At 36.6% G+C, this 23835-nt stretch overlaps 1 protein-coding gene and 1 long non-coding RNA gene across 5 annotated transcripts; one reads left to right on the top strand and one right to left on the bottom strand.

The window, feature by feature from the left end:
* The first annotated feature begins 3275 nt into the window (after window positions 1-3275).
* Window positions 3276-4049, top strand: LOC110908004. Of its 2 annotated transcripts, none has more exons than XM_035982757.1 (3): window positions 3276-3383; window positions 3477-3622; window positions 3688-4049. In XM_035982757.1, exons 1-3 carry the CDS (start codon window positions 3370-3372, stop codon window positions 3843-3845), a joined length of 318 nt encoding a protein of 105 aa, XP_035838650.1. In that variant the 5' UTR covers window positions 3276-3369; the 3' UTR covers window positions 3846-4049. The 2 variants fall into 2 exon arrangements, with proteins under 2 accessions (XP_035838650.1, XP_022008600.1); XM_022152908.2 differs by having other exon boundaries at window positions 3292-3383; window positions 3477-3599.
* Window positions 4050-18572: 14523 nt separating this feature from the next.
* On the bottom strand, window positions 18573-23554 carry LOC110908005. Of its 3 annotated transcripts, none has more exons than XR_002574091.2 (6): window positions 23269-23554; window positions 22875-23000; window positions 22666-22722; window positions 21787-21907; window positions 19507-19679; window positions 18573-18852 (listed from the first exon to the last, which is right to left on the bottom strand). It is a non-coding gene; the product is annotated as an uncharacterized LOC110908005 (long non-coding RNA). The 3 variants fall into 3 exon arrangements; XR_002574093.2 differs by having other exon boundaries at window positions 19511-19679; XR_002574090.2 differs by having other exon boundaries at window positions 19601-19679; window positions 23269-23550.
* Window positions 23555-23835: the final 281 nt, after the last annotated feature.

Here is a 23835-nt window from a genome sequence, read left to right as displayed (position 1 = left end):
TATATATGGGAAGGTTCATTTGAAAAGAAAATTTAATTGAAAAGAAAAAGAACAAAGGATAATTTTGTAAAACATTAAATAGTTTTTTCACTGGTCTTGTTTATTATCATTTTGACTAATTAATTAGTCATAAAGACTAGTATCCTCCACACTAACTTTTTTTTGCCTACACACCTCAAAAGTTATCTTGCATATATATATATATATATATATATATATATATATATATATATATATATATATATATATATATATATATATATATATATATATATATATATATATATATATATATATATATATATACACACTAACTTTTTTTTGCCTACACACCTCAAAAGTTATCTTGCATATATATATATATATATATATATATATATATATATATATATATATATATATATATATATATATATAGGGTTAGGATCATGAGTGAACAACATCCTTGTTTGTGAACAGAGTGAACTAATCTCAGCCATCCATTAGTTTTTTAATTAATAGGATAGGATTGTAATTTTAACTTTAATTTTCATGAATTAGATTTAAATCATTTTGTTTTAATTCTTGATTTCAGTTACACGTTTCCTATTTAAATCATTTTGTTTGAATTCTTAATTTCAGTTACATATTTCCTATTTTGTACAGATTATACATTTTCTCATGACATATTTACATATATGTACTTTTTAATTTACATGTGTATGTATGTGTATAAACAAGATATACATATGTGTATAAAACAGTTTGGCTGAATAAAAACTGTGTATAAAATATACACAAACAGAACTAATAAATGGTTTATACACATATGTATTTGTATTGGATACTCAAAGTACACATATGTATTATTCAAATTACATATGTATGCATGTGTATAAAACTGATATACGTATGTGTATAAAACAGGTTGGCTGAATAATAATTGTGTTTATTTTTAAATTAATAAATTAGTTAATTGGTGAGAGAAATGAAGAGAGAGAATGTAATTAAATATGTAATTGGAAAGAGAACTAGTTAATAATTTACACTTATACCTTTTTCATTTATTTCCTACACATAAATAATTAGGAAATTGTCATTATTATAAATCTCAAGATCTCCTAAATCAATGGACAAGATTTGTTCATTTTGTTCACAAAAACAATATGGTTAACTCTTGAACCCTATCCTATATATATATATATATATATATATATATATATATATATATATAGGGAGAAGATCATGCGAGAACCACCTCTTATTGTGAGAACCGCGAGAACCAATGTGAACACACCAAAAATGCCTAAAAATAGCTAAAAATCACACAAAAATTTTTTTTTTGAATTTTTTAATATTTTTTATAAAAAAATCGCTACTTTTTTTTTAATTTTTTTTTTTAAAAAAAAATTTTTTTTTGGCTTTTAAAAGTAGCGATTTTAACATAAAAAATATTAAAAAATTCAAAAAAAAATTTTAGATTTTTTTTTATTTTTTTAGATTTTTTTTGATTTTTTTAGGTTTTTTGAGGGTTTAGTTTTTAGCATTTTAGCTTGGGGGGTGGGGGGGGGTTTAGGTTTTTGGGGGGTGGGGGAGGGGGTTTAGGTTTTGGGGGGGGTGGTGTTAGGTTTTTTTTAGCATGAGCCCCTCCCTATATATATATATATATATATATATATATATATATATATATATATATATATATATATATATATATATATATATATGGGAAGGTTCATTTGAGAAGAAAAATTAATTGAGAAGAAAAAGAACAAAAGGTAATTTTGTAAAAATTAAATAGTTTTTCACTTATCTCATTTATTATCATTTTTGACTAATTAATTAGTCATAAAGACTATTATCCTCCACATTAACTTTTTTTGCCTACACACATCAAAAAGTTGTCCTACATATTTCGAAATTCATCCTACACGTTGAAATTTATCTTACACAACTCGTAATTTATCCTACACAACTTCTAATTTATCCTACACTTTAAATTATTTTATTTTATTTTTTAAAAAAATATATATATTTTGAAGATAAGTTACAAAAAATTTAATGTATTAGCTATTAAAGAGGAAAACTACAAATTGATGACGTATGTAGATTTACCAATGTACCCTTATAGTAACATTAAATACTTATATTAAATGAAGTAAAATAAAGCATTCTTATTGGTTGAAATTTGTTCTTTTTTCTTCTTACAAAAAATTTCTTCTCATTTGAACTCTCCACTATATATATATATATATATATATATATATATATATATATATATATATATATATATATGTGTGTGTGTGTGTGTGTGTGTGTGTGTGTGTGTGTATAATTAGCAAACTTTGTGAATCGTGTCCCGTTTTTTATTTTCTTTTTGTTCTTTTGTCCCTTTTGTCTTCTTCGTATTTTTTTCTCTACTTTTATCTCTCAACTTTTAGTATCGACACTTATTACCCCTTAACTTTCTAAATATTTTGTAAGCGAGTTTTACGTGTTTATATTTATGTACGTGTCAGCATTAATTTATGTTGATTTACGTTTCAACGCAAGTTTTTCTCAAAAAAGAGTTGGGTCAAATATAATATGTTATTATGCTAATTATTTTGTATGTTTTGACGTGAATTTTGTTCGGAAACAACCCTGGTTTAATATATTACGTTTTCTTTAAATGATATAAATTCGAGTCACATTTCATTTCAACACTGACGCAACACGTCATAGCATTCTTTAACTTAAAAATACAATATTACATGCTTATTTTTATGCATGTGTCGTATAAATTCAATTTGATTTACATTTAGACGTAAATTTTCATTATAGTTATATTTAAGATAGCGTTTACATTTCCATTTATAAGAAATTTAAAATCAACCCGTACCACTGTCCAATTCAAATTTAATTTTATGGTTTTTAGTGGATGTAAACGTGTAGATATTGTTTTGAGGATATTTTTTTCATAGCCATATTGTACCAAAATAGATATGAATTGAAACCTCGTAAGTAACTTAGCAAAATTTTGTAATACCAAACACGGCCCGGTTATTGTTTCGTTTGACCATACCCGTTAACCGGGTTTACTTCAAGGCCCATACTGAAATCCTGATTAATCACTAACTAGTACTATTCCCAAGCCCACTATATATGGCACTACTCTTGCATGGTTGATTACACTTTACAGCACACAGAAACACGAGGACAAAAGAAAAGTTATATTATATTAAAACATGACGCACTTAGTGACGTTTCAGATATAAAATAAGGGTGGCTTCTATTCCAACAAGATAAATAAACGAAGTTGCTTTAAAAAAGGTTGAAAACGACAAATTTCGTTGATGATAAATACCATAAGACACAACATGCAACTTCATTAATTAATACTCGCCAAATATGGAGTCTCCAAGGTTAGTATTGTCCACGTTCTCATTTAAGCTTTTGATACTAGTTGTAATAACTTATTACAATCCATGCTAACAACCAGTACGTAACTTGTGCAGCACCGATAACAAGCCAAACTGCAAGTGCTCAGAAGGATGGAAATGCACCGTCACCAAAACTGAGCCATCCCAGACTGGCAAACCATTCGCAAAATGTGGCGGCAGCGGTTGCACCTGTGTCACGTATATATGTTCTCTTTCTTATGGTACCTACACTACACTTTGTTTATAAAACTAACTATGAAACTCACTCTATATGGTCATGTTGCAGTGAGACAGCTTTGGTGCAACAGCCATTGGAGATCTCTGCAGCAGCCAAAGCATTCTGTGAGTGTGGTGAAGGTTGGTCTTGTGTTGTATCCAAAACCGAGGGCCCCGATGCTGGCACGAAATACTTTGAGTGCGGTGAAGGTTGCATCTGTGTCGTAGATGAATCAAACAATGTGAAGGTTGTATGCGCCTGAGTTGCATCATGTCCTTGAAATCTCACAGAGAACATACCACCTTGTTCGGTGGTTTCTGCTATTAAGTTACTTTAAGATATTGTGTTTTGCCTAAAATAAGCATGTGAGATTTGTAATAAGCTACTATTTGTGTGTTGCATAATAAATGAAGTTTGTGTTTTGTTAATAATATTTTTGCACGATCTTAGTTACTATAAGCAAAACTAAATTGCTATCACTTGTTGGTGCTCAACATGATCCACATCCACAGATAGGGTGCTCAACATGTGATTAAAAATATTCCTCAATTAAAATATTGAAAAGAACAAATAGATTAATAAAGATTAAAGAAAATAAAGTGATAAATTAACAAACTAATCATCAATTAAAATTAAAAACCAATTAAACGTTCTTTATCTTATTTGATGGATTAAAGCATTTTATTTATACCAGTGGGTGGTGGTCCATTGGCAAAGGTGAAGTCTTTAAACACTTTGTGAGGGGGAGGTCTTGGATTCAAGTCCCACAAACGATATTAATAAAAAAGAAATTTGCCGTTCAAAAAAAACATTATATTTACAGATAAAACATAGATTTTAAGAAGAGAAATTGAGGCTACTGTCTATTAGCGTCACTAGAGTATTCAATTATTGTTTAGATACTTTCAAGTGTTCCACTATGATCATGTGTAGGGGTTTATGTTTGGGCATTTTTCTTTATGTGGCGTTCACATCTGCATAGTTAGTTTTTTTAACCAAAAGATATTGTAACGATTTTCATGCCTCTTCCATCACTACCCAATAATTAATTAAATTTACATTTTTATTTAACTATTTTAACAATATAAATGAAATTTGGAAAATAATTAATAAAAACATCATTGACATCAATGTAAATGAAATTTGGAAAATAATTAATAAAAACATGAGTTAATTACACAAATGGGTCTTGTGGTTTACACCTAGTTTCGCCTTTAAGTACTAACTTTTTTTTAACATGATAAGGTTACATGGTTTACGTTTTGTAACACATTAAGGGTCTAAGCTTAACGACTGTTAAAAACAAACTGTACACGCCCTTACGTGCACATCACGTGAGGGTATTTTCGTCCACTGCCACTTATTTAAAACCCTTGCACCCTTCTTTATTCTTGTTTACCCTTAACACCCTGTTCAGACGTTCATATCATCTGCTCCTGTTCAATCCAAGATGGTGATGTGTGCTTGTGGGATTTCGGCTACGATACGAACCTCATGGACAGACAATAATCCCGGGCATCGATTTTATACTTGTCCCCAGCAGATATGTTTTTCCTACTCAAAATTGATTTCAATCGATTGCCCTAATTTGTTGATTTTATTTCAAAGTGACATGTTAGTTTGTACAATCTGATAAGAAATGTTATATGTTAACTATATAGCATTAAGAGATTCCCTGGTAGGAAATTGGTCAGTATTAGTTCGGTTCGTTAGTGTACCGGCACTCGCGATATCAAATCGAAAGAGGAAACAAAAAAATAAGCTGTGATATGTCTAAAAGATATTGATACGCGTTGACACTACTAAATAATATAATTTACTTTGAGACCAATTGTGTAACACAAGGGTATTTGAAACAACCCGTTTCACTCATGGTAAGTTGTATATCGCTTCATCGAGAGTAAAAACCCGATATGGAGTCAAGCTACAAATACTAGATAATGGCGGCAAACATACGGATAAAACAACAAATGTCATGTATAAAGAAATCTTTAACGACTTGTGAATTTTTAATAAAAATGTTTTTCAATTATTCAGTGTAATTAATATTTGCTTTAATTCATGAACATATATTTAATTAAAATATTTATGTTAACATTGTTAAATTACTCTCCCCAGCCAAGTTGGTCCCATGTGGTTGGGCTTGTGTCTTCCTTTGGGAGGTCACAGGTTCGAAACCCGGCTGTGGCATTTCGGGGAGAGGACGTCCCAATGATGGATCGTTCCTACCGAGGCATGGTGCGGTCCTGAGGGCAACCCGGTTTTACCCAGCTGTTACCCTAGCGAGTCTCTCGTGTGGGGGCAGTATGGTTTCCGGGCGAAGGTCAGCTTGCGCAACGGCCGGGCCCCGATCGAACATCGCGTCCGGAAGAGCGGGGCTGACGGGGGAATGTCATCGACATGAACCCGGTGACCAATAGGTCCTATACATAGAAAGTCACCCTTCAAAAAAAACAGATACTTAGACTAGTATAGATATATACATATATAATGATATATTTACTTGATGATTATTTATTTGGCAAAATTGCAGAAATTAACCTTTATGTTATATTGATGTGTGTAAAATGCAACATATAAAACACATCAATTAAGGCATAAAACTAACCCTTTTTAAGTACTAATGTTGGAAAAAGAGTGTTTTTGTCTTTCTTTTGTATTTTCAGGATGAAATGAGCTCAAAATCACAAAAGAAGCAAAAAGACCACTAATTCTGCCATAAATACAAGAAAAGGAACAAAAGTAGACTGCCCGGACCCTCAACGGCACCTCCCAAAGCAAAAAGAAAGAAACAGAGTCTGAACACGCCCCGTGTCCAGCGAACACGGGGGCGTGCCCAGGAAGCAGCAGAAAAGACAAACCAGTAGAAGCTTCCATTGCCCACCATGGGGCCGTGTCCAGCGAGCACGGGGGCGTGGTGAAAGTACAGCAGGCGCATTAATTGTAATTCGCAATTACAATTAATGAGGAGAGAGAGTGTCAGGCGGGCACGGGGCCGTGTCCAGCGGACACGGGGCCGTGTCCAGCGGACACGGGGCCGTGTCCAGCGGACACGGGGCCGTGTCCAGCCCTCTGTTCAGCCTATAAATAGAGGAGCTTGGCTTCATTCTCTCTCCTCCCTTGGCACACCACCTCTCTCACACCTCATCCACCACCCACCACCACCATAACACCATCATCCACCACCATCATCCATTGTCCATCGTAGAGTGTGTGAGTCGTCTCGGGATCCAAGATTGATCGTAAGAGTTCTTGACAATCAAGGCCATGTTTGCCTAAGTCTCTTACATCACTTGGTGAAGACAAGTGTTTAGTATAATACTTTTTATTTTTAATCTTTTGCACTTTTTATTTGGTTTTGTATTAATGACTTTAATAACTAGTTACTTATGTTGAAGGTGATCTTTCCTTATCGTTTGTCCGTGGTGTCTTGGCATTATTTTACTGTCTATATAAAATAAAAGATTTTCACCATTCATATCTCCACGGTCTATATGGAGGTATGTTGGCTACCTGGTCGGGGGTTAAGGGAACGGTTTGGTAAGGGTCTTGCCCTTGTTCAGCGTTTAGAGGTCCTGCTTGGGACCTGGGTCAAATTTAGTAGGATCTCCTTCAATTCCCATAGGTATTGGATGGCGGGGATCCAAACTCTTTGACCCCCTCATAAGTTAACTACTATTAATACTATAACCCGGCTTTTTAGGACTGTATCCCTGCTGACTCAGACTACTTAGCCGAGGGTAACGTCACCGCCAGAAGCGGGGCCTACCACAATTTGCATTAATAACTTAATTCATTATCTTTCAATAATCCGACCCTTTAGGATTGTATCCTTGCTGACTCAAACTACTGGGTTGTGGGTTGAGGGTAACGTCGCCTTCAAAAGAGGAGCCTACTACAATAACTAAGATAATCTCTTAAACAAGTGCGAAAGTGCGAAAATAATCAAAGGTTATACTAACACACGTGTCGGATCCAAGTGATTCATCTTGTCTATCTGTTTTTATTTTGTTTTTTTTTTATTTTCAGCATTTAGTTAGTTTTTATTTTCTTAGTTTAAAACATTTTTCTAACCTTTTTGATTTGATTAGACGTTGAGGATAAACCGGTATTAAAAGCTCTTGTGTCCTTGGACGACCTCGGTATCTTACCAACACTATACTACGTCCACGATGGGTGCACTTGCCCATATGTGTGTTTAGTGTTAGTGAGTATCGTGTTTTATAAATTTAAAACTTGGCTAAAAGTGTAAAAAGGGCTTAAATATACATCAAAAATATATACACACTTCACGCACATCAAGTTTTTAGCGCCGCTGCCGGGGACACAAGGATTTTAAGAAAGCTTAAAATCGACGGCCTAATCAGTTTTTCAAAACCTTTTTAAAACGCGCGCATTTTTCTGCATTTTAGTTTAGTTTTGCATTTACAGTAGCCTGAACACGGGGTCGTGCTCGCTGAACACACCCCCGTGCTGCATATTTTTAGAGTAGATACCCAGATACAGAGTCTGAACACAGGGCCGTGCTCACTGAACACGCCCCCGTGCTCAACGTGACCAGTAACTTTAATTAAAACGCCCAGATACAGTCCCTGAACACGGGGCCGTGTTCACCCAACACGGGGCCGTGTCCAGCTTCTGTTTCCGTCTTATTTTTGTTTTCTGGTCCCGAGACTCAGTTGTGGTCTGTTGAGTGATTCTTATGGATCAATACTCAAGAGGTTACAACTACACCTATGATGAGGATGATTATAGGGGTAATTATTGTACTAGTTGTCGTAACGCACGCTCGGTTCAATATAATAACTCATATCAACCATCCAATTCATACAACCATTATGAGGAGCCCAGGTACGAGCCATCAACTTCATACACATCCTATGAAGACCAAAGGTATGAACCTACTCCCTCATACTCATATTTTGATGAACCAAGGTATGAGCCTTCATACTCATACTTTGAAGATTCAACATATGAGCCACCACCTTCATACTCTTATTATGAGGAACCATGGCGTGAACAACCCACCTCATATGAGTACTATGAAGAACAAAGTTTCGACCCTTATCCATCATATACTTACAATGAAGAACAATGGTGTGAACCATCTACTTCATATGAGTACTATGAGGAGCCAAGGATCGAACAACCGGATTCAAGCTTTGAGGATCCAAATTCTTTCAATCTCACCGAAGTGACCAATAGGATATTAGAACACATTAAAACTATCGAACGTTGCATAAAAGAATCTCGCGCAAGGGAAGAGGAATCCCGCGCAAGAGAAGAACTAAAAAATGATAATAACGTAGAGATAGTTGAAAATGTAAAAATGGAAGAACAAGAAAGTGAAAAACCGACACATGAGTTAAACAACAAAAATGGTGAGTCCGATAACGTTAAAATTCAAGAAGAGTCTAATTTCGAAGAAATTAACCTCTTGTCACCTACTTTCGAAAACCATTGTTTAATAACCCCTCATGCTAAGTTTTTAAAAGAGTTAAACACTAGTGCTAAAATCAAAGACTTGGTAAGTGTTAAGTTAACTAATGATCAAACCTCGCTAATAAAAGAAGATCCTTTTGAAATTAACATTACACCGGTTCCATGTTTCTTTCAAAATTTATTTATTAGTAATATCACCATCGATAAGGATCTTTGCGTTAACATAATGCCTAACTATATTTTTGAAAAGTTAAGTGTTAGTGATTTTACTCCACTTCAAATACCCATTTTTCTATCCAATCGGAAAGTAATAAAATCAATCGGTGTAGTTGAAGATGTTTTGGTTCAAACAAATCAAATGGTAATCCCAACCGACTTCGTCATCTTAGATGATGCCCCCTTAGTCTTGGGAAAACCTTTTGTACAAACTCATAGAGCTTTGAAAAACCGGAAATTCAACAATCTACCTCTTCAATTAGGGGCATTCAAAAGGAGCATAGATCTTGAGCGCTCAATGAAATATCCTTTTGGCAACAATGACCCCCTAATTGAAGATGAAGCTGAACCACCCGATACAACCAACGAAGAGGACCACTTTGTCGAGGAAGAGATAGCCATAGAACAAACTTTTAAGGTTCTTGATCTAGATGAGCCACAAAATAAGGTGTCTTCTAAAGACCCACCCATTGAGCTCAAAGAACTTCCTAAAGGTTTGGAATATGCTTTTCTAGGCAAAGAAGGTAGTTTACCCGTAATTATTTCATCTAAATTAAGTAATTTAGAAAAAGAGAAATTAGTTAACTTACTTAAAAAACACAAAAACGCGATCGCTTGGAAGCTTGTAGATATTAAAGGAATAAGCCCTTCCATGTGCACGCACAAAATTTTAATGAATGATGACTACAAGACGGTAATTCAACCACAACGAAGAGTGAACCCCAATGTTCAAGAAGTGGTTAAGAATGAAGTCATCAAGCTACTCGACGCCGGACTAATCTACCCTATCTCCGATAGCCCGTGGGTAAGTCCCGTTCAAGTAGTCCCAAAGAAAGGAGGTATGACGGTAATAACTAACGAGAAAAATGAATTAATACCAACGAGAACCGTCACAGGATGGAGAGTCTGTATAGATTATAGGAGATTAAATGAAGCAACTAGGAAAGACCACTTTCCTTTACCCTTCATTGATCAAATGTTAGAAAGATTATCCGGTCATAAATTTTATTGTTTCTTAGATGGTTTTTCAGGTTACTTTCAAATACCGATAGCACCGGAAGACCAAGAGAAAACAACTTTCACATGTCCCTACGGAACTTTTGCATATCGACGCATGCCATTCGGTCTATGTAATGCGCCTGCAACATTCCAATGTTGTATGGTCGCCATTTTCCATGATATGATCGAAAAGACAATGGAAGTCTTAATGGATGACTTTTCCATCTTTGGAGACTCATATGACCAATGCCTCGATAATCTTGAACGAATGCTATCCCGATGTGAGGAAACTAACCTCGCCCTTAACTGGGAAAAATGCCATTTCATGGTAACAGAGGGAATAGTACTCGGTCACAAAATCTCAAGCGAAGGAATGGAAGTTGATCGAGCAAAAATAGAGACTATTTCTCGATTACCTCCTCCATCCTCCGTGCGAGCAATCAGAAGTTTCCTAGGACATGCCGGATTTTATAGAAGGTTTATCAAAGACTTTTCAAAAATTTCAAGGCCTCTAACAAAACTACTTGAAAAAGATGCACCCTTCATCTTTGACAAGGAATGCAATCAAGCATTTCTAACCCTCAAGGAAATGCTAGTCAATGCACCTATCATGATAGCGCCAGATTGGAAATTTCCTTTCGAAATCATGTGCGATGCAAGTGACTTTGCTGTTAGAGCAGTCTTGGGACAACGAAAAGAAAAACATTTCCACCCAATTTATTATGCTAGTAAAACTCTTAATGATGCGCAAGAAAATTATACAACTACAGAAAAAGAATTACTAGCGGTGGTATTTGCTTTTGATAAATTTCGTTCTTATCTTGTTCTTTCTAAAACAATAGTCTATACAGACCATGCAGCCATCAGGTACCTCTTCAAGAAGCAAGACGCAAAACCCCGTTTGATAAGATGGATTCTACTCCTCCAAGAATTCGACATTGAAATCAAGGACAAAAGAGGAGCAGAAAACACTGCTGCAGATCATCTCTCACGCTTAGAAGACCCAGCTTTGGAGACAACCAGGGACGAGCAAATCAACGAAAAATTCCCCACGGAATCCTTGGAAATGATAGAGAGTAGACAAGAACCATGGTATGCCGACTACGCTAATTTCTTAGCTAGCGGTGTAGTCACCAAAGGATGGCCACATCATCAAAGAAAGAAATTCTTTGCTGATGTAAAGCATTACTTTTGGGAAGACCCCTATCTTTTCAAAATGTGTGCTGACCAGCTCATCCGAAGGTGTGTCTATGGTAATGAAGCACGAAGAATTCTCCATCATTGTCATGAAGGTCCATACGGAGGACATCATGGTGCCGCAAGTACCGCACGAAAGGTATTTGATTCAGGATTTTACTGGCCGACCATTTACAAGGATGCACAAAACCTTGTAAAGACATGTGATGCATGCCAAAGATCAGGTAATATTTCTTCCAAAAACGAAATGCCTCAAAATGGCATTCTCGTCTGTGAAATCTTTGATGTGTGGGGACTCGATTTCATGGGACCTTTCCCACCTTCAAAGGGAAACAAATATATACTTGTGGCAGTCGATTACTTGTCTAAATGGGCAGAGGCCGAGGCTCTTCCAACAAATGATGGGAGAGTGGTGGTAAAATTTCTGAAAAAGCTGTTCTCTCATTTCGGGACACCAAAGGCTTTGATAAGTGATAGAGGTACCCATTTTTGCAATCATCAACTCGAAAAAATATTAACAAGGTATGGGGTCTATCACCGGGTCTCAACAGCATATCATCCTCAAACAAATGGGCAAGCCGAAGTGACTAATCGAGGTTTAAAACGAATACTTGAAAAAACCGTAGGAATAAATAAAAAAGAATGGGCCGATAAATTAGACGACGCCTTATGGGCTTTTCGAACTGCTTATAAAACCACTATAGGCACAACCCCATATAAACTCGTCTATGGAAAAAGTTGTCATTTGCCAGTAGAAATAGCTCACAAAGCCTACTGGGCAATAAAAAACGTAAACTTAGATTTGGAAAATGCCGGTAAAAATCGATTTTGTCAAATAAACGAATTAGATGAACTTAGGAATTATGCATATTCTAATTCCGAAATTTATAAGGAAAGAATGAAAAATTTGCATGATAAATATATTAAATCTAATGAATTTCGGGTTGGAAACCAAGTTCTGTTGTTTAATTCACGACTTCGATTATTTCCTGGTAAGTTAAAATCTAGGTGGTCAGGACCTTTTTCCGTCACCCATGTTTTTCCACACGGTGCAGTAGAAATTAAAACTCGAAATGGGACACCATTTAAAGTTAATGGCCAACGGCTGCAACTCTACCGAGGATCCATTGAGGATGAGGAAGAGGAGATCTCACTTCAAACGGTTAACGAATAAACTCGTACCCGACATGTTACAGGTAAGTGTACGTTTAAAAACCGGTAAATCATTTTTCGGAAATAAGGGGCATGCACACGAGCACATAAAAAAAAAAATTCAAAAACTTCGCCCGGCACGGGGCCGTGTCCGCTGGACACGGGGCCGTGTCGAGGCGACTGTCGGGATAAAACCCTCTTTTCTTATCAGTTACACCATTCCACACGCCCCGTTTAGCCGAAAACTCTCTGGTTCGAGGCGATTTTCTGCAGTTTTTCTACGTCACCACCGAATCTAACAACGTCAAGGTATGATTCTATCTTCATTAGTAGTTAGATTAGTTACTTGCATGTAGTTAAAACATCAAAAATTGGGGAAAAATCTAGGGTTCTTCATGTTCATCCGGATCGAACTCAAAATTTTTGATGAAATTTGTTAGTAGTAGTTTAGATTAGTGTAGTAGAAAGTAACTAGGCAAGTATTGTTGATAGATTTGTCCGATTTCCAAATAAAACCCCAAACCCTTGTTCTTGAACCGAAAAACACGAAATTGAAAGGGTAAACGGTTTGTTATGGAAAAAATGACACTTAGGGTTTCATTTTCGGGGGAAACCGCTACTATTGGGCTAAAAATTTTTAGGTTTTCGAAACCGGGACGAAAAATGAAATTTTTGGGTTACAGACGCCTGGACACGGGGCCGTGTCCGCTGAACACGGGGCCGTGTCCAGCCCACTGTTTGCAGTTTCACTCTGATTTTCCTTGTTTCGTACTAACTTTTTATGTATTCTTTTCAGATGTCGAAATTCACAAGGTTTGGCGCAAATGAACTGGATTCTAGGGCACGGTACGAGGTTCTACAAACACGACCGGAAGAGTACCCAAGGCGGGCGTGTACTGATTTGCTAACCATGGTGAACCAACTTGACCGCTTCAACAACATTGTGAGGGGTCCACTGCATGCCGCATTGACCACCCGACTACGGTCGGTCCATCAATGTACGATGGAGTTTTATAGCACCTTCATTTTCAACTCGAGATGCGAACCGTTTGATCACGAGGCGGTTGAATTTCGATGTGGAGGGACCACCTATAGAACCTCCATGGCGCAGTTTGGAGCCATCATTGGGCTATACAAGGATGAAGAAGCAGGGAATGAAGAGAATACCGGGGGATTGCGAGACTTGGATGCGACCGAACGCCAAGCCGCATGGGCTCAAATAGGTGAAGGAATCTACAACCCAAGCAGCACCAAAAACACCAAACTGAGGGACCCGTTATACCGCTACATCCACAGGCTCCTCACGTACTCGCTGAACCAACGCCATGACAGTAGTGGCGTTGTTGGGTTGAAAGATTTGGTTGTCCTTCACTGCATTCACAACCAGAAGCCCCTCGATGTTCCTTACTTCCTACTGCGAAACATGCACTTGAACCGCCTTGCCTCTGCTCCTATACCAATCTTCTTCGGGGGATGGGTGTACCGTCTTTTCAAGCACTTCACGAATATCCCAAGGTCCTTCGAAAGGAGTCCATGGTCAGGACGGGTCGATTATCATATTTGCCGAGCCATGAACTTGCTTTATGAAGCGGAGGACGGGACGGTGAGCTTTCAGAGGACGCAAGGCTACGCATGGAACCCGCAGGAGGCTCTAGTTCTTCATGCACCACCTCCACATTTTCAATACCCACCCCAAGGCGATCCGGGTCAATCCTCCTCTCAAGGAGGCGGTTTTCCTAATTTTCAAAGTTTACATGATCTTTTGCAGGAAAACCTTATGTGCACCAGGAACACCTACAACCTCGCCAACAACACATACCACCGGGTTGGAGCTATCGAGCGCAGCGTCAACGATATACAAGATGATATCGGTAGCATCCGGGAGTACATGGCGAGGCAAGGGGGCGGAGGTGATGGTAGTGATGAAGACATGGAGTAGGAGGCTTGGAGGAACAACGGGCTGGCTGGTGATGAGCCCACAGGTTTGAATGCCCTTCTTATCTATCAAACAATTCATGGCCTGCGTGCCATTTGTCGAACAATTTACTTTCCCGAACTACTTTTTATCTTTATTTTGTTTTTAGTTTATGTTTGGATAATGCTTGACAATGGTAAATTAGGATGGTTTGTGCTTGGTTGGTTGGTATTGAATGATTAAACAGGTGCAATGCAAGGGTTCGAGTGCTAAACATTAGCACTTGCAGCCCCAGGATGGAGAAACCGGGAGAAAAACCTATTTTTCGGGCTAACAGACTGTCCACACGGGGACGTGTCCAGCCGACACGCCCCCGTGTCCATCTCCCAGATCTGCTGTTTGGCTACTGACCTGCAATTTTTTGCCCGACACGTGGCCGTGTTCACCCGACACGCCCCCGTGTCCACCTTCTGTAAGTTATCGTTACTGGCAGTTCACCACGGGGCCGTGTCCGCTGAACACGGGGCCGTGTCTAGACTGCCAGTAACATAAACCTTTGCTTTTTAACATACTTTTATACATTCTAATCAACCAAAAATATTATTTTTGGACACATTGAGGACAATGTGTAATTTAAGTGTGGGGGGGATGCTAAAACCTTGAAATTTTGCAAAATCCTAAACACAAGCCTTACACAAAACTCTATTGGAACCGCTAAACACCCCAAATTTTTTCAAAAACTTTTTCAATTTTTTTTTATTTACTTGTCTTAGTTTAAGTTGGGAATAACAAGTTCTAAAAAGGTTATATTTTTACAAGTTTACAACCGATAGCGTCGTGATAAAAAAAGGAACCAACATAAGAAAATTATGAAACGGCATAACAAGTCTAGTTTAAAATTCGATTATATATGCTTGGTCACATTAAAACCCATTCCCACAAAAGTGAGTTTTGAGCCTTTATTGAGCATAAAAATACACATATTTAGATTAAATGCTCATTTTTCGTTTCTTGTGTGAATAGCCGCTCGGTCCTTACAAATCTAGAACTTGCCACGACGATACATTCCCGGTCCTTACCAACTTAAACCCAAGTAAGTAAATGATGGAGGCATTAGGACTAACCATTTTTCTTTCAAAACCATTATTTTTCATTTTTTTTTACCTACCCAAAATCCCCCTAGAAAACCCTTTTGAGCCTAAACCTTTCATTTCATTACCCCAAAACCCTTTTTACCCACCAAAAACCTTTTTATTTATTTTTTTTTTAGTAACAAGTTCGCTTTTTCGTAAACTCACCTTTTTATGTGACGAAAAAAAAAAATATGATGATGAAGTCAAAAACAAACAAAAGCTATAAAAAGCTTGTTTGAGAAATACTTCAAAAATAATAGGTCACTAAAAACAAGGTATTTTACGAAAACCGACACTTGCTACGATTTTCGCCCTTTTTACTAACCACTAACCAACCACCCACCTTTAAACCCAAGCCTTCACCCAAAAAGTCCTCTTGATATTTACAAAGGTAAAAAGTTAAAAAGGAGGAGGATTGATTGTTTGGCAAGCCTATGGAAAGACGTAAGTTCCGTGCCGCTCTCGAGTGATTCACTAAAATATACACCTTCGGCCGAGTGTTGAGTGATCTCCCGTGAGGTATGTGAACTTGTATATAAATGGAATTTTAATAAGGCATGCTATGCCCAATAAGTAATTTATCTTATGAAAAGTTCAAAATAAATCATAACGAATAGGATTGTAAATAAATAAAAATAAAGCCTATAAAAACCTTGGATTCCCGACATTCTAGGACAAGCTAAAAAAACTTCTCTTCTACCTATTCCATTTGGGAGTGTAAGCCACATATAAAGAGTTTTGCTTGAGGACAAGCAAAAGTTCAAGTGTGGGGGTATTTGATGTGTGTAAAATGCAACATATAAAACACATCAATTAAGGCATAAAACTAACCCTTTTTAAGTACTAATGTTGGAAAAAGAGTGTTTTTGTCTTCCTTTTGTATTTTCAGGATGAAATGAGCTCAAAATCACAAAAGAAGCAAAAAGACCACTAATTCTGCCATAAATACAAGAAAAGGAACAAAAGTAGACTGCCCGGACCCTCAACGGCACCTCCCAAAGCAAAAAGAAAGAAACAGAGTCTGAACACGCCCCGTGTCCAGCGAACACGGGGGCGTGCCCAGGAAGCAGCAGAAAAGACAAACCAGTAGAAGCTTCCATTGCCCACCACGGGGCCGTGTCCAGCGAGCACGGGGGCGTGGTGAAAGTACAGCAGGCGCATTAATTGTAATTCGCAATTACAATTAATGAGGAGAGAGAGTGTCAGGCGGGCACGGGGCCGTGTCCAGCCCTCTGTTCAGCCTATAAATAGAGGAGCTTGGCTTCATTCTCTCTCATCCCTTGGCACACCACCTCTCTCACACCTCATCCACCACCCACCACCACCATAACACCATCATCCACCACCATCATCCATTGTCCATCGTAGAGTGTGTGAGTCGTCTCAGGATCCAAGATTGATCGTAAGAGTTCTTGACAATCAAGGCCATGTTTGCCTAAGTCTCTTACATCACTTGGTGAAGACAAGTGTTTAGTATAATACTTTTTATTTTTAATCTTTTGCACTTTTTATTTGGTTTTGTATTAATGACTTTAATAACTAGTTACTTATGTTGAAGGTGATCTTTCCTTATCGTTTGTCCGTGGTGTCTTGGCATTATTTTACTGTCTATATAAAATAAAAGATTTTCACCATTCATATCTCCACGGTCTATATGGAGGTATGTTGGCTACCTGGTCGGGGGTTAAGGGAACGGTTTGGTAAGGGTCTTGCCCTTGTTCAGCGTTTAGAGGTCCTGCTTGGGACCTGGGTCAAATTTAGTAGGATCTCCTTCAATGCCCATAGGTATTGGATGGCGGGGATCCAAACTCTTTGACCCCCTCATAAGTTAACTACTATTAATACTATAACCCGGCTATTTAGGATTGTATCCCTGCTGACTCAGACTACTTAGCCGAGGGTAACGTCACCGCCAGAAGCGGGGCCTACCACAATTTGCATTAATAACTTAATTCATTATCTTTCAATAATCCGACCCTTTAGGATTGTATCCTTGCTGACTCAAACTACTGGGTTGAGGGTAACGTCGCCTTCAAAAGAGGGGCCTACTACAATAACTAAGATAATCTCTTAAACAAGTGCAAAAGTGCGAAAATAATCAAAGGTTATACTAATACACGTGTCGGATCCAAGTGATTCATCTTGTCTATCTGTTTTTATTTTGTTTTTTTTTTATTTTCAGCATTTAGTTAGTTTTTATTTTCTTAGTTTAAAACATTTTTCTAACCTTTTTGATTTGATTAGACGTTGAGGATAAACCGGTATTAAAAGCTCTTGTGTCCTTGGACAACCTCGGTATCTTACCAACACTATACTACGTCCTCGATGGGTGCACTTGCCCATATGTGTGTTTAGTGTTAGTGAGTATCGTGTTTTATAAATTTAAAACTTGGCTAAAAGTGTAAAAAGGGCTTAAATATACATCAAAAATATATACACACTTCACGCACATCATATATCCAAACTGCACTTCATATCTTTCACTTTGAAATTGACAAAAACCAATCTTTATGTTCATGTTTTGATACAGGAATCAACCTTTAACACTAACACTATTAGATTTCTTGGCTATGTCACCTCACATGCAAAGCATGTGAGGGTATTTTAATTGTTTTAAATCCTTATTTAAATAAAAGTTATTTTTTAATAAACTACAAATCAACACCTTCTCTCATCTTCAACCTATAACCACCGGCACCTTCTCTCGTCTTCATCCTGTTATAACCACACTACCTCCTACCAAATTTCACTACATCGACCACCACCGTACACTGCTCCATTTAACCACCACATCCACCTGTCACTACCATCAAACCCCGTCATCATCACTTACACCAAAACAGCCCCGTTCTGAACTAAAGCTGGGATCAGAATAGTATGTGTAACTGAACCAAACCATGTCAAATCATGAAACATCAATATCATTATCTTATGTAGCCTCTGGGTGGTAAACTAAAACAAATATTTGGAGTTTCCTGGTTCACCTTTTAACAGATTTCCCAATATTTTATAGATTCAATAAAATCTAAAAAAGCTAGTGTCCCTAATCTTGAAAAAAATACCAACAATTTTCCTCTGTAACTATTTCCCAACTCTCTTCAAAAGCTCCACAGTCGAACTCCCAATCTTCAATGCCCCATCGTCCAAAATCTCACCTTACTTAACACTTCTGCAACAGTTCTACATCATTCAAAAAAGAAAGACAATAATCATATATCATCATGAACAAAACTAATATAAAAATATGGATGAGTGGAATATATAATTGTAATAATACAGTACATAAGTTACCAAAATTCAAGTTTCTGCTTAACAACAATTTTTGGCTTTATCAATCCATGAAAACAAAACTTATAAAACTTAAGAACATCTCTGTTGCCGACAATCACCATCATCACCGGGACTGTATATCGAACCACAACACAGTTGCCACCGGTCCGGTGATACCACCACCATCATCAACAATAAGTCAGTAACCTCCGCCTCTCATTGTCTCATCATCACCGATCATCTTCCTCGTCATCTCCGACCACCACAATCTCCATTCGGCTATCTTTGGGAGGTTGAATCAGTGAAGGAGGGTGGTTGCAGGTTTACAGAGAGAAAGAGCCAGTGAGAGGGGGTGAAGGAAAAGAGTTTTTTTATATAATTACTAGGTTAGTTACCCGTGTAATACACGGGTTGAACAATGTAAATAGTATAAACTAAAACTCTATAAAATATCAAAATATAAATGAAGTTACATATATTATATTAAATAAGAAAATTTTAAATTAAAGCACATATAAATCTAAACTCTTAACAAAGAACAGTCATAAATAAAAAAGGCAGTACCTACATTTCAATCGTTACTTGGTGATGATTATTTAATATATATTTCTTTATCAACTGAGAAAAAGTACTCTTGATCCTTCCTTTTAAATTCTACCTTTCAATGCTGCCAGTGGTTGTTGCTATTTCAAATTTTCAAAGGGTTCAAATGGGTCCATATCCTAAATCCACTTCCCCTGTAAACAAATAAAAAAATACAAATGAGGCTGCAGTTTCATAAACAGCTGAGTGTAGTCCTGACTTGTTCCCTTATCCTTTCTACTTTGACGAACCATTTGAGATGAAACATAATTACACAACCAAAATCTATCAACTCTTAAGTAGTCGGTTGAAATTGCCACTTATAAAAGCGTAACGAATGAGCAATAATACCTTACGATCTGACTCTTTCACAGTAGCTGTCAAGGCCATTACCAAAACATTTGAAAATTCTGCTTAAGACACCACGATACTCTATAATCTGGACGAAAATCATGTCCTAGTTGGTTGATGAACAAAGATGATGGGGTGCATCCATCATAGTTGCCAGAAGCATATATTATGGGTCAAAGAGTCAAAGGCTCATAAGCATAAGTCATAGTTTCCAGCTTGGTTTAAAAAAGCGGGAAGCGCACAAAAGCGATGAGATCTAAAACCGATTTTTAAAAAGCGAAGCGCAAAAGCGGTGAGCTTTTCGTACGCAAAGCGCAAAGTGATTATATAATTTATTTTATATATCCCATAAGTGTTTAGCATCCAATACCTATGATTTAGCTATAATTAAGCTTTATATATGTTTTAAAATGAAAAAAACATAAATGTACAGCATAAAAAGCCTGTTGTACAACACTCAGAAGCATAGAAACACCCCATGTACAAAAAGCGTGCGCCTCAACTGCGCCTTAGGTCGATTTTCACCCTAAAAAGCGTGCCTCAGCTGCGCTTCTTGTACATCGTGCGCCTTATGTCACACAAGGCGATGGGGTTTGCGCCTAGATGCGCCTTGCGCTTAAGCGCGCTTAAGGCGCGCTTTTTTAAACCAAGGTTGCCAGAAGCATAATGGTCAATGAGGTGCATCCAACTCGCCTTAATCAAGTTGCAATAAACAACCAAACCTATAGCTTTGTCTTCTTTGAAAGACAGTCATCACAATCAAAGGAAATAAAGGACTTTGGGAAAGTTGAGGGCACTTTAGGTAGGGTTTTAAACAATTTAGAAACTGTATGTTTGTGCACATTTGACATTTGAACTTCTACTTAAATAAATACACAATCATCCATATGAATTTGACAAATTCCGATGATAATCATAATGTTAAAAATTGCACCATTATGTTCACGAGTTAAACTCTATAATAAACTGTAGCATTTTAACAAATAAAAACCAATCACATTTGCTAGAGAATATAGATTTGAAGTGCCTCCTTCAATTGCTTTGTCAAAAACAAACTTTGCGAGCTTTGGGATAACCTTTGAATTAGTCTCATAATTCGAAGGTAAATCCATGTCGAAGAAGAGATTGTTGTAACACGTGCATTATTCCAACTACTTCGCCAAAATTAGTCCATGAATTAAGGTGTGACAATGAAAAATATACCAGGTTTCAAGAATGGACTAAAATGTGTTGAGTGAATAAGATATTAACAGAAAAGCCAACAGTTAAATTAACACGTGCATTATTCCAACTACTTCGCCAAAATTAATCCATGGGTGTAAAAATGAAAAATATACCAGGTTTCAAGAATGGACTAAAATGTGTTGAGTGAATAAGATATTAACAGAAAAGCCAACAGTTAAATTGATGTGGTAACAATGACTAAATCTCTAAATAAAATTTTAAAGGAGGTAAGATACTTGATACTCGAAAGACTATTGGCTTTGGTGACTTTCAAGCAGTTTCAGTACTCTACCCAATTGACATGTTCCTTTGAGCTATAAAGTATTTAATTGGTTTAAGATGGAACAACCCAAATCGACCCATTTCCACTCTTATACAAACTGTATTGTCAATTTCATATCATAATTATTTTTCCAAATTCAAAATTAAATAACACTTTTGAACCATTTTCAATAGCAATTTCACATATTTTTCGAAAAATTCAAACCTAATCGCTACCTTTACAGGTTACAATAGCTAATTTTTATTTTAGCAGTTTTTTTGTTGATAATAAGAAAAGTTTAAAACAAAATTAGGGATAATGAAAAGAAGAAACCTCTGGATCATAAAGTAACAATATGAACATTAACAATTAACAGTATGAACTGTGAGATTGAGGAAAAAACTGGACATGGAAATTGAACTTACAAGGGTTTAAATGAAATTCCTGCAAGAATGATGGTGACCGAAGTAAATGACGAAGTAGTGTTGTGCAATCCTTAATTTCCTTTTCCCACATATTAGGGTTTTCTGCTAGAGAATTGCAGCTCTGGAATGAAGAAACCGATTAGTGTCTTACAGATTTATGTTGACATTTTATAACATCAACTACACAAATATCTAACCAGATACTTTAATAGATTCAAAGTTTTCTAATATAGTGAAAGATTTGGATGATCAATCAGAAAACTAAACAGTAATATAGTCGATCCATCCTTGATTAGCATCTCTACGGTGATCATACCCAACAAAAACACATAGAAATCTGCATTTCAACAGCTGATTGCTATAAATGCACCCTATATATTAAAAAAGACAGATTAAAAAAACTCTGATTAGGAGTTCAGACATATGATTCAACATCAAAATCACATAATACAAACACACGTACAGTTCAATAGCCAGGTTAGAAGTTCATAAGCAGAAATTAACATATTATTCAACACAAAATCATAACATACAAAAGCACATCCACTTCGAAACTAAGTATTGAATCAAATTACGAAAAACATATCACATTGCCAGAAAGCAGAGAAGAGCGTTGATATATGCCATATAAGTTAGTTGAATAAATCATCTTCGAAGTTTGGAAATGTTCAAATATTACTTTGGACGTTTCAACCTGCTTGACCGGTTTCATTTTTTGTTAAGTTTCAAATTTATACCATTTGACCCATTGGATTTAAAACTTCAGACATAAGGCAAATCAACCCATTTGTACTTAATGGGTTGAACTCACAACTTGTGCTAAATAAGAAATAATTGATTTTGGTAAACTAGTGTTAATTAAAAAGAGAGATAACATACTCTTTGTTTGAGGCAAGCCGCTAGCAAACCATGTGTTGGCACCAACAGAGGCTAAAACTAATAACGAACAAACAAAAATTGTGCATCGGTCAATTATATTTAAATAGGCGGACATATGGGTATGAGTTTGATGACAGGATGTAGTGGTAACATGAATGAAAAGAGATGGATATCTAAACACAACTCTTTAACCTAGATACACAAAATACCTTTGGGGTTTAGAAACTGGATGACCGTTTCATCATTAAAGATTAACTTCCTCAATTGATAGGATTGTGTTTACAGCTATCCTCTTCATAGTACTTTGCAGCCACTTATGTACAACCTTCTTCTTTCTGTATAATTTAGATCAACTGAACATGTAAAAAAACATATGCATTCAAAAATACAATCAATCTAGGAAGTTATCAGCACAGGTTCTTTGGAGTTAAATTGAAAAGAATTACTTTTAAAGATTAATCCCAGACAATTAGTCTAAAGATAAACCTAAAAATAGAAAATTAAAAGAACCTTAATTATGATCCTAACAATCAATTCTCTAAACCCTAACAATTCATCAAAAACAAATAAATTAAATTAGAATCGGTTTGAATAGAGAATAACCTTGAAGATAATTCAAACTCGACAGTCAAAGGAAACGTTGTGGAAGATGTGTTCTCATACCATAGACTGTTTATTGATTATCGAACCCTAACCAGTTGAATTGATTGCAAATCTGATAAAGTTTGAATACGCAGTATAGAAGATTGGTGTTGGAGGTGGAGAAATTAGGATTTTGGATAATGGTTTTTGTTTTGAACTAGGATTATTGCCGCGCGTTGCGGCGAGTGACGCTGCATGACTCGACCCATATCGGCTCAGTTTGTTATGAAACTGATACGGTACCACCAGTCATTTTAGGAACAAAAAAAACCCATAAAATAAAACTTGTAATATGATTCGGGTTTTTCATAAGGAATTAAAGGATTAGGATCAAATACAAAGGATCCTAATTGTAAGAAGTGTAAGAATGACCCACTACACAAAAAAACCCCACTACAAAAAAAAAAAAAACCCTTAAACATCCACCACCACCAAAAACCTAACCCCCCCCCCCACACACATCACCCACCCTAAAAAAAAAATTTTTTTTTTGCCGAGGGGGTGGGGGTTTAGGTTTTTGGGTAGGGG

This window comes from Helianthus annuus, chromosome 14 (assembly GCF_002127325.2).
Source record: "Helianthus annuus cultivar XRQ/B chromosome 14, HanXRQr2.0-SUNRISE, whole genome shotgun sequence".
NCBI classification, from domain to species: Eukaryota; Viridiplantae; Streptophyta; class Magnoliopsida; order Asterales; family Asteraceae; genus Helianthus; species Helianthus annuus.
Note: the sequence above shows the minus strand (reverse complement) of the source record. Positions and strands in the feature narration are given on the sequence as shown.

Bases quoted from the DNA above. Each gene is read 5' to 3' on its own strand.
- LOC110908004 (XM_022152908.2), top strand. The intron at 3,600-3,687 runs GTATATATGTTC...GTCATGTTGCAG, and splicing joins AGCGGTTGCACCTGTGTCAC to TGAGACAGCTTTGGTGCAAC.